Source organism: Rhinoraja longicauda, chromosome 2 (assembly GCF_053455715.1).
Source record: "Rhinoraja longicauda isolate Sanriku21f chromosome 2, sRhiLon1.1, whole genome shotgun sequence".
Lineage (NCBI taxonomy): Eukaryota > Metazoa > Chordata > Chondrichthyes > Rajiformes > Arhynchobatidae > Rhinoraja > Rhinoraja longicauda.
The window spans coordinates 51777516-51792166 of NC_135954.1; the positions used below are offsets into that span (position 1 = coordinate 51777516).

Below are 14651 nucleotides of genomic sequence, written 5' to 3' on the forward strand. Positions count from 1 at the left end.
CATCTGTAGAAGTTTCTTAAGTGCATTCGGTAACATACCAAACTTCTTTAAACTTAAGTAGAGGCATAGGTGTGCCTACATGATTGCATCTATCTTCTTGTCCCAGGACAGGTCATCTGAAATGTTAACGTCCAGGAACTTGAAGCTGCTAACTCTCCACTGACCTACCAATGAAAATTGGCACATGGTCTCCTGGTTTCTTCTTGAAGTTAACGATTAGTTCCTTGGTTTTGTTGCCAAGATGTCTTTGTTGCAGCATCACTCAATCAGATGTTTTATCTCTCTCTCTCCTGTACATTGATTCATAGCTACCTGTGATTCAGCCAACCAGTGGTGTCATTGGTGAATTTATAAATGGCATTGGAGCTGTGCTCAGTCATACAGTTGTATGCAAAGAGAGAAGCACCTTTGAGATGTAACTGTGTTGATGGTTAGAGCAGAGGAGACACGACCAATCTGCACTGAGGTGCGCTAATGAGGAAGTCAAGGATCCCATTGCAAACAGTGGTACAGAGGCCTGGTTCTTGGAGCTTAGAGATGAATTTGGAGGAATTGATTGTGTTGAATGCCAAAGGTCAGCATGGTGGCGCAGCAGTAAAGTTGCTGCCTTACAGTGCCAGTAGACCCGGGTTTGGTCCTGAGTAAGGGTGCTAGCTGTATGCAGTTTGTACATTCTCCCTGTGACCACGTGGGTTTTCTCAGAGATGTTGTTTCCTCCCACATTCCAAAGACATACAGGTTTGTAGGTTAATTGGCTTGGTACAAGTGTAAATTGTCTCTAGTGTGTGTAGGATAGTGTTTATGTGCGGGAATAGCTGGTCAATGCGGACTCGGTGGGCCGAAGGGCCACTTTCCACGCTGTACCTCTAAACTAAACTAAGGTCAATGAACAGTAGCATAACGCATGTGCTCCTATTATCCAGATGGTCCAAAGTAGAGTGGAGAGTCAATGAGATAGCATGTGCTATTAACCTGTTGCAGTGAAGGGAAAATTGAAACAGATCCAGTCGTTTCTGAAGTGGTAGTTGAATCGTGCCATAACCAATCTGTTGAAACACTTCATGATGGTGGATGTTAGTAGTTATTGAGGTAGGTCACCATGCTCTTCTTGGGCACCACTACATTTAATTGCCCTCTTGTGGCGAGAACCTGAGATTGCAGAAGCGAGAAGGTTGGAGGTGTCCTTGAGTAGTCCAGGTAGTTGATCCGCACAGTTCTTTAACACACTGCCATGTATGCTGTCTGGGCCAAATATGTGCAGGATTCTTCTTCTTGGAGGGTGCTCTGACATTGGCCTCATAAACTGAGATCATCGTGTCGTCAGGAGCTCGGGTAGCTGTGCTCTCCCACTGTTCTTTCTTTGAAAGGGTGCATATAAAGGAGTGAACTCATCTGGAAGTGATATATATTGCCAGCTATATGGCTTTGCTTTGTAGCTGGCAATATCATGCAAGCCCTTCCACAGCTATTAAGCATCCCTTTTCGACTCCAGCTTAGTCTAGAAATGTCTCTCTGCTCGTAATGGTCTACAAGAGATCACAGCTGGACTTCTTATATGACTATGGATCACCATTCCTAAATGCCACAGATCAGGCCCTTGGTAGATTATGAATCTGCTATTTGCAGAGCTTGTTGTTGGGCAGAACTATTTTTGGATAGAAATGTTTTTGCCCATAAAAAGGCACAATAAACTTGATTATCACTGAAGGACAATGTGCAGAAGGCATCAACGTTTTATAAAGTATGCAAATGGAATACAATGGATCGTTTTCAGATTTGTTTTTCCCCAGAATCTATCCCCACCCTCCATAATGACATGCAAGCTCCAATTGTCAGTATTAGATCCACCTTCAGCCCAGTTGCAGGGCAGTCTGGAGTGAACCAAAGCATTTTTTTTGCTCCAACACTTACATCACCTCCAACCAGCTCCCTCAATATTATGGGGCTAATCCACAGAATAAGAAACAGTCCAAAATTATTCGCCTCCAATCTACAACAAATATCATGCCAATTACATTCATTGACATATAGCACGCAGGCATTGCTTGCTTATGTGCACAACAAGAAACCGCATTACATATCATTCTCAATAGCTTCATGAAAGCTTATGAGGATGGATGGATCTAGCCTGAAAATTTCTGACTGACCATGGTGCTTCACCAACCTACCTCCATGACAGAACATGATCCCCCAGAAAACATGAACTATCCCTTTGTGGCACTGGTCAATAGACAATAGGTGCAGGAGTAGGCCATTCGGCCCTTCGAGCCAGCACCGCCATTCAATGTGATCATGGCTGATCATTCTCACTCAGTACCCCGTTCCTGCCTGGTCAAAGAGATGACATCAACAATGAAAAAATCAATGCCTCAAATATGTTAGCTGAAAGTGTTTGAAGACCAAAATTTCAAACCATGTCAAGCTCATGGTCTACCAAGTAGAAGTGATATTTTCTCCAGTTTTTGTTGAAGGAACAAGGAACTTACAGCACTGCTGAAGTACCATCGAACAGTTTCTGCAAAATCCTATGAGTATGCTGGGAGGACAAATAAGTGAATGTCAGCAATCACCTCAGTCCCCAGCCATACAAAGGGATGGAAGGAGGCTCTAATCATACTGAAGGGTCTCGACCCGAAACATCACCCATTCTTTCTCTCCAGAGATGCTGCCTGTCCTGCTGAGTTACTCCAGCTTTTTGTGTCTATCTCTAATCATACTCAATTGGTTTCCATGGTTAGGGTACATTTACTCCATTTTCATTTAAAACCTCAAAACTAGCAGTCTCCTCTTACCTCTGTCACTAAGCAATTTCCCAGACGGAGAAGATACAAGTCCTCCTGAAAATCTAAGTCTTCCTAAAAAAAATATCCTCAATGACATAAGACTGCATGATAAGTATTCGAAAGGCACAGAGTACAGAGTACTAATGCCCAAGTGTGACCAGCGGAATGGAGAAGTGAAAACCCAATTCACCCACCCATCTAAGCTGCAAGTTCTACCAGCTCTTCCTGCATTAGAATCTGCAGATCACATGCTGGACTTCATCACCAGAGAACTCACTGAAATGTAGTTTAAAGCGATTATTTATTCTAATTCACTGCATAAAAAGTGTAACGGTTAAGCCTCAAGGGTTATGATAGGCCTTTTCAAAGTTGCAACTGATATTAGGCAATGATCCTCTGACAACTCTAATTTTGCATTGGCTTTTAATTTCATTTAATCTTTACACCTCATATTTGAACCACAGAATATTGCCTTAGATGCTGTTCACACAGCTGATTGCACTAGCTTTTGTTAGGATTGTTGCAAGTCAGATGGTTCAAATCTCATTCCACAAATCTGACCAAAAGATAAAGACTTGCTCCAATGTTGTTCTGAGAGAGTGCTGCACTGTTGGTGGTACCATTTTTCAGATGTCAAACTGAGATCCTGCTGCTCTCAGATCCCAAAGATCCCAAAGTGCAGCTACAAAGAGCAGGAATTATCATTGATGTCCTGGCTAAATATCTAGCACCCAAATCAACATTTTTCAGATGGGTTATTTGGTCATTATCAGACTAGTTTGTGGGATCTTGTGTTTAACCTGGTTTCTGTTTCCATCAGTAAAACAACTATATATCAAAATGTACTTTATTGTCTACGAAGCATTTTGACATGGCCTGAAATATACGTGAAAAGCACTAGGTAAAATATATGCTACAGAACATAAAGAAAATCAAAAATTAAACTAAAACTTAAATGACTACTTCCATCGTCCGTTTAATTTAGTTTATTGTCACGTGTACTGAGGTAAAGTGAAAAGCTGTTTTGTTGCCTACTACTCAGTAAGCGGAGACTATACATGATTACAATCATGCATCTGTGGGAAAAAAACTTAGTGACCAAATGTAATGGTTGGACTGACAGTCATTCACCCAAGTCATGCATCTCATTTCAATCAATAGATTTAATTGAAATGCAATTAATATAATTCATTAATTGAAAGAGACATGCAACCTCTTTTAGCTGAAATTATAACAAATATTAAATTTGGCAGTGCAGCCAGTAGCTTTTATTTTCCCAATTTGAGTGAACACCTTCTGCATTGTCAAGTGACAAAAATCCACTTAGAAAGTTCAGGCAAAGAAATTGATATTACAAAATTTAAAGGAGATATTGAGAAGAACAAACTAAAAGTTTGGAAAAAAAATTCAAAACTCAGGGTCGAAATGACTAAAATAAATAGTCACCAAAGATTTAAAAAATGCCAAAACTGAGGCTTAAAATGCTGGAAGGTGAAAGAGCTGAAAGAGGAATGATTGTAGTAACTTGAATGGACTTTATGATGTAGGAAACAGTTTTGGATGTATTTGCTTTCAAGTTTGACAGGTGCTAACCAAAAAAAGCTTTGGAATAGCTACAATCAGAAGAACAAGTTGTTGAGTTATGAACTGTGATACAGCCACAGACACTGATGAGTGTAATCAGTAAGCACAGAATGGACTCAAGTCCAAAGATAACAGCTGCAGTAATTCTAATGTAATTCATTAGAATAAAATAACATGCAACTTGTCATTGTATGCAACAAATTTCTAAATTGAATTAAGTAAAGATAATTTGAGTTTGAATAGTTAAACTTTATTTGTTAAGTGATACCACAGTACACCATTGCTTCAAGCTTTTGATCTTGGATTTTTCCTTCATGGTAAAGGATTCTCTTTGATAAGTCTTCACATGGAACATCATTTAGTAATCTATGACAAGAAATCAGAAGAGCTGGGAAAATATTTTGAAACATCGCAGAACACAAAATCCAGGTTTTGCAGTGAACAAATGGAAGTATATAAAATTGAGGGGATAAGATAGTACATGTATTTTTCCATAGTGACATGGAAAATACAAGAGGGCATGGTTTTATGTGGACAAATTTATGTTTAGGGGGCATCTGAGTTGGCATTTTATCCACACTGAGGGTATCTGGATTGTGTTGCCTTATGAGGTGCTAGAGGCAGATGCTCTTGTGATACTTAAGAAGCATCGAGTACCTGAATCATTAATGTACAGAAGGCCATAGAGCTAATGCAGGTAAATGGGATTAAACAAGATTCTGCAAAACCTGCAGCAGTTGATAGCTCCAATGTACAAGTGATTCTGGATGAATAGAAACATAGAATAATAGGTGCAGGCGTAGGCCATTCGAGCCATTCATAATGATCATGACTGATCATCAAAAATCAGTACCCCGTTCCTGCTTTTCCCCCATATCCTTTGATTCTTGGTTCTTGGTTCTTTGTCCTCCAAAATATTCCAAGTGGAATTTAAACTGGAGATGGAGCCCTAAGAGCTAAATCTAACTCTCACTTGAAATTATGATGACTTGTTAGGAATATTTCTGGAAAAGGAAACACAAAAGTACTTTTAAAAGTGTGACCAGGCAGTTAAAATTGACCTTCCCAAAAAACACCAAGGTGTAATGATGACACAGCCTCATATTTCTAGCAGTGATGATTGAGTAGAATGATTACCATTTAATTAGTAATATCCAAAGCTGTATGAATAAACTGTGACTTTCACTTCAGCTGCTAAAGATGATATGAATGAGCAGTTAACAAAGGGACTGCCGATGCCGGAATCTGAAGGACCTCAGCGGGTCAGGCAGGATCTGTGGAGGGATGGACAGACAACATTTTGAGTCAGTACCCTTCCTCAGAGAAGGGACAATTCTATTACGGAAGCAAAACATCTACATGGTCCTGTTTAACCTGCTTTGAACAAAAATACACTGGGAAACTTAATTTAAGCTATGCTAATGACTTCTCACAGACATCAACATTTTGATTCATTGGAAGTACACATATATGTGGAATTAAAACAAAATATTCTTGTTAATTCTGTCACAAGAAGCATCCAAGAGTAGCAATTGATATGTCAAAGTTGCAATTTAAAGTGACCAATATGCATTTGATAGTTTACAGTTGTGATTAGAATCATAAGCATACCAAATGGCATAAATGCACAAAATGGAAGATTTATATTACGCCAATCTGAATGTTCAGGCTACCACAATCTGCTGGTCAGACCCAGCAGTATCTGTGGGGGAAAGAATTGTCGATGTTTCGGGTTGAAGCTCTTGGTTTTGACCCAAAACATCATCAATTCCTTTCACCCCAGAGATTCTGCTCAATTCCGTTGAATTCCTCCAGCAGACTGTTTATTGCTCCTAATTCCAGCACCTGCAGATTTATCTTTAAATGTTGAGGCTTCTTTCAATGTCAAGCTACTGAGCAATGCCAAGTCGGAACAAAATGATCAAAAGGGAGGGCAGTTAGCCACAGGTAAACGTTCCTACTGTTTTGTAGGTAGAGACTGGCAAGTGTAAGAGCTGGAGTAATATTCCCCGTCTCAGAAAAAATAAATGTCACCCCAGGGCTGAGCTGATGAGTAAGAAATTTCAAAAAATTGTTTGCAACGAATCACTGGAGCTGGTAAATGATGGGCAATTGAGAAGGGACATACTCAGAATTGTAATGTTCTTTTTCCAACATGCATAGACATTTAATACTTTCTAAGAATTCTAAGAAAGTTTTAAGTTCTGAGACTCACAGGGCTTTCAAAAGCTTTACAGCCAAGTACTGTTGTCAAATGTTGTCATTGTTGTAAGATGGGAATTATGAGCCAGATTCACACAAACACTTCTGTAATAATGACCAGATAACCAATTTTCACTAGTTGAGGAATAAACATTGGCCAGAACAACATAACGCTCCCACTCTTCTATAAATAATGCATAGTATCTTCTGCATCCACTTGAGAGATCTTAAGTTATTTTGGTGTTAATGATTTATCTAAAAGAGAACACTCATCATAATTTGGCACAAATTCAATAACACACTGGAAAATCAACCTAGATAATTATGCTCAAGTTTCTTGACCACTTAACTTTCCATCGGAGATATGGTTATCATAAATGTACATAAAGAATTAAATATCAGGTAACTAATACACAGACTACATTACTGCCTGTATTCCTTTCTTCTCCAATTACTTTATAAATTACAGCACAGTGGATCAATATAGCAAATGACATTCATACTATTTCTATGACAGGACCATCCCAATAGTCCTATTTCCTTTCACTTAGTCTACAGATCAGTAAATTCTTTTTCCCCCCTCGAACATTAGTCCAATTGCCTTTGTAAAGGTGCAAACAGATGTCTCACCACTTGTTACGGCAGTGCATTCTAGGTCATGATGCTGTACTGTATAAATACATTTTCATAATCACCATTCTCTTATGCCAATCATCTCCAATTACATGCCTTCCAGCAAATTACGTTTTTGTATAGTAGCAAACATTACCCCCAATCGGTACATGACGTTTCTGAATCCAGGCCAGAGTCCACAAAATATGCAAGGTTTGGTTTAATTGTCTCCTTATACTGAAGGACTGTGGAGGTTTGATTCTCATTTTATTAATCTTTTGTTTTAAGCTTTAGAGATACAGCGCATAACCAAGCCCTTCGGCCCATCGAGTCCACACCGACCACCATTCCCCATACACTGACACAATCCTGCATGCTAGGGACAATTTACAATTTATACCAAAGCCAATTAACCTACAAACCTGGACAACTTTGGAGTGTGTGAGGAAACTGGTGCACCCCACGAAAACGCATGCAGTCATGGGAGAACGTATTAACTCCATACGGACAGCACCCATAGTCAGATCAAACCCGGGGTCTCAGGCACTATCAGGCAGTAACTCATGACGTCACCATCCCCCCTCTCTTGACAATTTTAATAAGCCTGCAGACACAGGTTATTTGGCAAATGGACACAGATACATTTGAAGCTAAATGGTAATTCCAAAATCAGAAACCAAATACTGTCATTTCTGTAAGATCTGGACATTGGAGAAGCAGGTTTTGCTGCTTCATAACATGTATTTTGTTATCCTACCAGCTGTTTAGTAAAAATATAATTATTATATGTACCAGAAAATCCAGGTAACTGCTTCACGAATTTAATCTGAGATGTAGTAATGAACCAACAATCTTATTTTAAAAATTGCTTCATACCGCCTTCATCCTGTAAGAGTTGCCTACCCCAGCTGTGAAACTGTAGGTAGATTTCAAAAACTAGAAATGAAACAAAAATTGAGGAAATAATAAGATATTCTAAACTATGCACACATCAGTTGGAAGACAAAGCAGTCAGTCCACAAATTATGATGTCAAGAATTAACTTTTGGTGAAAGAGGGAACAATGTTGGTTAGAGCTTGAAAAGATGACACCGTTCTTTGAACAATGCACATGATTTTCAACGCTCATTTAACGGGCAGGCAACATGTTAGCTTAATACCACATAGCAGGGATTTCCTGTAAAATCAGGAGTCAGTCGTACAGCACAGAAACAGGCCCTTCCACACAACTTGTCCATGCCGACAGATGCCCCACCTGAGTTAGACCCATTTGAGCTTCTAAATGCTCAGCATGCACTACAGGAAATAATTCTAATGCTCTAAAAGCTATAGCGAAAGTAACACATAGCACCCAGGTAGAAAAACAATTTTCATGCTGCATTGTTTCTACTGCTACAAAGGATTAACATTTCTGTAAATGCTTGACTTGAAGGTTAAAAGTATTAATATTTTATCAGAAGCAAACCAATTATATAGCAGCACGCAACCACATTCCCCAGTTAATATAGTTATATTACCATACTGTTTTCATGAACTTACAGGAGTATAACATGGCCATTCAATGAGGATTCTTCAATTATTTTCCCACCTCTTGAAAATGGTCCATTTACAGGAATATCTACAATTAGCAGTCCCCTGGCATCTCACTTAAATGGTCACTATTCTCCCGAGCCTGGATGGTGGGCGTCGACAGGCTACCTGACTGTAGGAAAGCATCACTGCCGATTTCAAATAAGGTCTCATATGGTGTCCATACTTATGAGTCGAAGAGCAAACGGGGAAGAGAAACTTGCCTGACCATAGCATCGCTACCCCAGAGGTATCAAGATTGTTTATTGGCCACTGTCACTGCCCTGACTATTACTGAAAAGCTTCCATGGAAAAATGAAAGTTATCCTGCTTTTTTGGAAAATAGGTTCATTGAAAGGGCCTGAGAACAACAAAGGCAGTTTTCCTTTGGCTCTAACTTTCTTTTGGCTCCAGAAGTGTTAATTATTAAAATGGGGTCTGTACTGGGCTATCCTGCTCAAAATGAGAACACAACACATACTGTTTCTTTGTGGTTTGTTTATTTCTTTAATCAGAAGACTGTCAAGAGACTGAAGACCAGCAATGAATGGCATATCCACGCCCACCATCTGTAACAGAAGCTATGGATAGTTAATAACATCAACTATGGAAGCAAAAAAGGCAATAATATTTAAGTACTTACCCCAACATCCTAAAAATGTGGATGGCTTTAAAATAAAAAAAGTAAGTTAAAAGAATTTACGCACTTCCAGTTTACGTTCTTTCTCTGCTAGGATTTCGTTTTGACTACGGATGAAATCAGCCAGCATACGTGCCAACTGCTTGCGGTCTTCCAATTCTGCAGCCAATCTGCCATTGTAGTCTGCCAAGAGCATGCAGGCGTCATCAACTGTTTTTGAAAGTCTGTCTGCAGAGTCTTTGTCTAAATTAGAAATCATAAATCACATATCATTATACTCATGATAAATTTGAACAACTGGTCCTTTAAAAAAAATCAAGCAATCAGTTATACATTCTTAACAATTTTTCTACTTACCAGTTATTTTGTCTAATAGAGAAACATCTTGAACTTCCGGTGGCAACGAAGCAATCTTCTGACGAACAGCTGCATCACCAGAAGCTGCATTTTCCAGTTCTTGCAATGATTTAATTAGATCTTCAGTCTGAAACCAAACAAAAATAATAATGAAATGAAGGATAGTCTTGCCAGAATATCATTCAGACTGCTATTTTTTGTTGACAGCACACTTTTCCAAAGTTCAATGTGGAAAACCTACTTATATTTGTTCAGAGGAATATTGATGGGATTGGCATACATTTATTGTTACATAAAATTGAAAGTCACACTCTGCATCAACTAGATTATAGGTTTATAATATGGACACTTGGCAACATATAAAGAACAAAAAGGTTTAGAGAATGTGCATTGTAAACCAAGTAAACATTGGCTAAATTCAAGGTTTACTTGATCACGAGTGCTCAACAAGTTAGAAGTATCAGCCAAGTGTCATATTACAGTGTAGTATTTTTTGATAATTAAAAAGGGGCATATGGGGAGTGGGACATACAGTGAAAACGGACATACCTGAAATATCAGTTTAGTGAAAAGAATATCACGTGTCAGTCAGTAAACATTGCTTAGTGATGAACCTTATAATTCCAAGGCTGGACATATCAGAAATGGCAATAGTCACAAAATAGATTAAATATGCCATAGGTAGTTAATCTTCATAAGTGTAATTGAGCATTTGCTAATATCAAGTTTGATTGGTTTTGGCAAATAATATACAAAGCAATATTATTTTAATCTAAAATACTGATATTAAACTAATGGAATAGGCACAAAATTACCACCAACACATTTTAGTATGTAGGCAGCATATCTTGTTTTGGTCTAAAATTGCCGTGAAGGGAATAATGAACCTCAGAGTATTTGGAAAGTAACATCACATTACTCTACAGTCAATGGCTACAAATTGTGGTTTTTCCTTCCCAGCATCCATCTAAATCTAAGAAAAAAACAGGATTTTGAAATTCTTTTTCTGTGGTTTTACGCAGCATTGGCTGAGTTTGCAAATGGAACCATGCAGAAATTGATTGCATTCATAAACATTACATTGTGATGCATGACAGCTCAATTCTCATGTGCATGAGAATAAAACATCAGTTGTCAAGAAATAACTTGCAGTACACAGCTGGGAAATTCTGTGGCCCAGTACATGTGGTTACATATTTATCTTTTAAGATTCCAACACAATGGTTCAACCCTGAGGAAAACTATTCAAATAATTCATCTTTTCTCAACTTTTAAACTTTGAAATAAATCTTAGAGGGATTGAAACAAATTTAAGGGTATAAAGCAATTCTCCAGAAGCATTTTCTATGAAACAACAATGGAAGTTTTGTAACAGCCTCAAATTTAATGTTTCACGTACAAAAAACGATTTCAAATTGATAACAATTTATCTGTGACTAAATAATAACATGCATGTTACTTTGAATACAATGGGTTTCAAGGAAGATGGTTGTGAAGAAACATACAGTTCTACAGCACCAGACCCTTCTGCCCACAATGACTGTACTGGGCATGATGCCATTAAACTAATCTCTGCCTACGTTTGATCCCTCTGTTCCCTACACATCCACGTGCTTATCTAAAAGCCTCTTTTGCACAATCATACCTGCCTCCACCCCCACCCTTGGCAGCATGTTCCAGGTCTCCATGTTTAAAAAAAAACTTACCCTGCACATTATATTTATACTTTCTTCCTCTGCCCGAAAAGCTATGCCCTCTAATTCAATTTTTCCACCTAATTTTGGTGTCATCTGCAAACTTACTAACCAATCCATCAAAATTTATGTGTAGATTATTTATAGCAGCAGGCGAACACAAGCTTGCTTTGCTATTAGGATCATGATTCAGGGCAGCAGTGGCACAGCTGGGTGGTCGATGATTAGCATGGACTCAATGGGCCGAAGGCCCTGTTTCCATGTTGTATTTTTAAAAAACACCACCACCCTCCTGGCAGCATATTCCACACACCCACCACCCCCTGCGCAAAAAATAATGTCTTGCACATCTCCTTTAAACTTTGTCCCTCTCGCCTTACAATCACTTCTTTATAAAGACTAGTAGATCAAACTCGATGACTCTATACTTTTGGTTCACACATTTTGTTTCAAATGCTTGCAAATGACTTAGGTGACAATCCTGAAGTTACCATCCAATGTCCATGTTGGAATCTCGTTGAGTCTTTCAACCACTGTTGTCGAGAATAGTATCTATTCTCCAACTTACTTATCCTCTACCATTACTATGGCCCAAGTGTACTTACCTTTGGCAGGCCCAGGAATGCCCTCCTTGTGAAGTCATCTGATTTCTGCACCTGACTACGCATTGCAATGCAGAAGTCAGAAACCAATTGGAAATCAGATGCCAGTAACATCTAACTTGCTGTTCCACCAAAGAACTCAGCTGCGATTCTGGGGGCAGAGAAGAAATGTCCTGAGCTGATGCACCCCTTGTTATCAATGGCATATAAGAAAGGTTCAAGAAACTGACAGTCAAAAGGCTCAGGACTACCTATCTGAGGACTAGTTATTCCTTGGGGGTGGGGGACATACAACTGCAATGGCCAGCTCTTAAATGCTCAATGTCCTAGAGTTACAAGAAGTTCAGCCAGGGGGACAGTTCAGGGGTGAGCTGGAACAATGATGAGTGCATCACGTTCGATGAACCACAATCTTGCTGGATATTAATTTTCACTCCTCTCCCCTTAAGTGGTTTCCTGTACCATGGCACCACGATCAGGTTTCCCATTTCACACCTCGCCACTCTTCACCTCCCTCCCCAGACAGAAAGTTCATCGGAAACACAAGGGGCTGCAGGTGCTGTAATTCAGTGAGTTGAGAAGCATCTGTGGGGGGGAATTAAATTGACGGTGTTTTTCAGTTAAAGTGTGCACCAGGACTCATCGTGTTTCAGGTATGAAACTGTGGTCAGGACGAAGAATGGAGAGGGTGGCCAGCATACGGAGGAGATGGGGAGTTGTGAGGCAGGGATTGATGGGTGATCGGTGGGCTGAAGAATGATGGGCAGATGTAGCCAGAGAGGGGTTGGGCAGGCTGGATTTGGGAGGCAGAGGCAGGTGGATGATAGATGACGATAAATTAAAGAAAAAGCAGATTGAGCCAGGTAAGGCCAGGGGTGAGTGAACGTGGAGACAGCTGCTGGAATGAACACAAAGGCTACCAGAGCTGAAATCTGATCAGATTACTGTAATGGTTCCCATTATCATCTGAGGTGTATGGCAGATGGTACCAAAGCCATGTGGATAGAGGGGCGCGGGAGGAGAATCTGTGGATCAAATGTGTATGGTGTCGTGGGTGGATAAATACAACCAGGGAAGGGAGGCCAATGAAAATAGCTGATGGTGGGAGGAGGGGGTTTGCTGGAGTTAGAGACTACCCAAGTGGAATAAGAAATGTTGTTCCCTAGTAGCTACTGTTGCTCCTTTATTTAAGAAGGGAAGTACAGATAAATCAGGGAATGAGGCGAGTGAGCCTCACGAATGGTAGGGAAGATATTGGATAAGGATTATTCGGGATAGAATTTACAAGCATTTGGAAGAGAATGGGCCAATAAGGGACAGTCAGCAGGTTTTTGTCTGCAGTTGGTCATGTTTTACAAACTTAGAACATAGTACAGCACAGCTCAGGAACAGGCCCTTCGGCCAACAATGTATGTGCTGAACAGGATGCAAATATAAATTAATCTAATTTCTCTTTGCTGTCTTCCATATTTCTCTTTCCCCTGCAACTCTATGTGCATATCAAAAAGTACCTTAAAGACTTGTTTATCAGCCTTCATCACCGCTGGCAGCATGTTTCAGGCACCAACCACTCTGTGTGAAAAAAACAACTTGCCCCACGCATCTCCTTCAAACTTTGCCTCTCTCACCCTAATGCTCTGCTCTCTATTCTTTGACATTACCACGCTGGGATAGGATTCTCACTGTCTACCCTATCAATGCATCTCATAATTCCATACACTTCTATTCGTCTCTCCTCAAAAGCTGGTATTCCAGAAAATAACTGTCCAAGTTACTCGAACCTCTCCTATTCAAACCTCAGAATCCAGGCATTATTCTGGTAAACCACTTCTACCTATCCAAAGCCTTCACGTTTCCTGTAATGGGGCGTCCAGAACTGCATACAATACTCCAAATGCGGCTGAAGCATAGTCCTATTAAGCTGCACCATGACTTTGAGTCTTATACTCAATGCCCCAAACGATGAGATCAAGCATACTGCCATACACCTTCTTTACCATTATCTACTTAAGCAAGTGATGATGATTTAATGATGGCAGAGCAGTGGATGTTATCTACAATGGATTTCAGTAAGGAATTTGACAGAGAGCCTTGTGGTAGGCTGATCCAGAAGATTAAGGTGCATAAGATGGAATTTTTTGAGGATGTGACAAGTAAAATGGATGAAGGGGAGCCAGTGGATGTAGTGTATCTAGACTTTCAGAAAGCCTTTGATAAGATCCCGCATGGGAGATTGTTGACTATAAAATTAGAGCACATGGTATTGGGGGTAGGGTGTTGACATGGATAGAAAATTGGTTGGCAGATAGGAAGCAAAGAGTAGGAGTAAACGGGTCCTTTTCAGGATAGCAGGCAGTGGCGAGTGGAGTGCCGCAAGGCTCGGTGTTGGGGCCGCAACTGTTTACCATATATATTAATGATTTGGAAGAGGAAATTAGAATCAACACTAGCAAGTTTGCAGATGACACAAAGCTGGGTGGCAGTGTAAACTGTGAAGAGGATGTTAGGAGGTTGCAGGGTGACCTGGACAGTTTGAGTGAGTGGGCAGATACGTGGCAGATGCAGTATAATATAGATAAATGAGGTTATCAACTTTGGTGGCAAAAAC

General features: G+C 39.8%; 1 protein-coding gene across 9 annotated transcripts in view; it reads right to left on the bottom strand.

Annotated features, from left to right (window-relative positions):
• The window catches only part of LOC144604584 (regulation of nuclear pre-mRNA domain-containing protein 1A-like), a 55378-nt gene that overhangs the window by 10297 nt on the left and 30430 nt on the right, over window positions 1–14651 (bottom strand). For 3 of the 9 annotated variants that reach the window (XR_013548744.1, XM_078419204.1, XM_078419234.1), the window contains exons 5-6: window positions 9748–9874; window positions 9458–9633 (exon numbers count right to left, since the gene is read on the bottom strand). Coding sequence is in view for 4 of the 9 variants with exons in the window: in XM_078419204.1 (XP_078275330.1) it covers window positions 9458–9633; window positions 9748–9874 (303 nt within the window). In the remaining 5 variants the exon portion in view is untranslated. The other 6 variants (XR_013548742.1, XR_013548746.1, XR_013548745.1 and 3 more) reach the window with 6 other exon arrangements.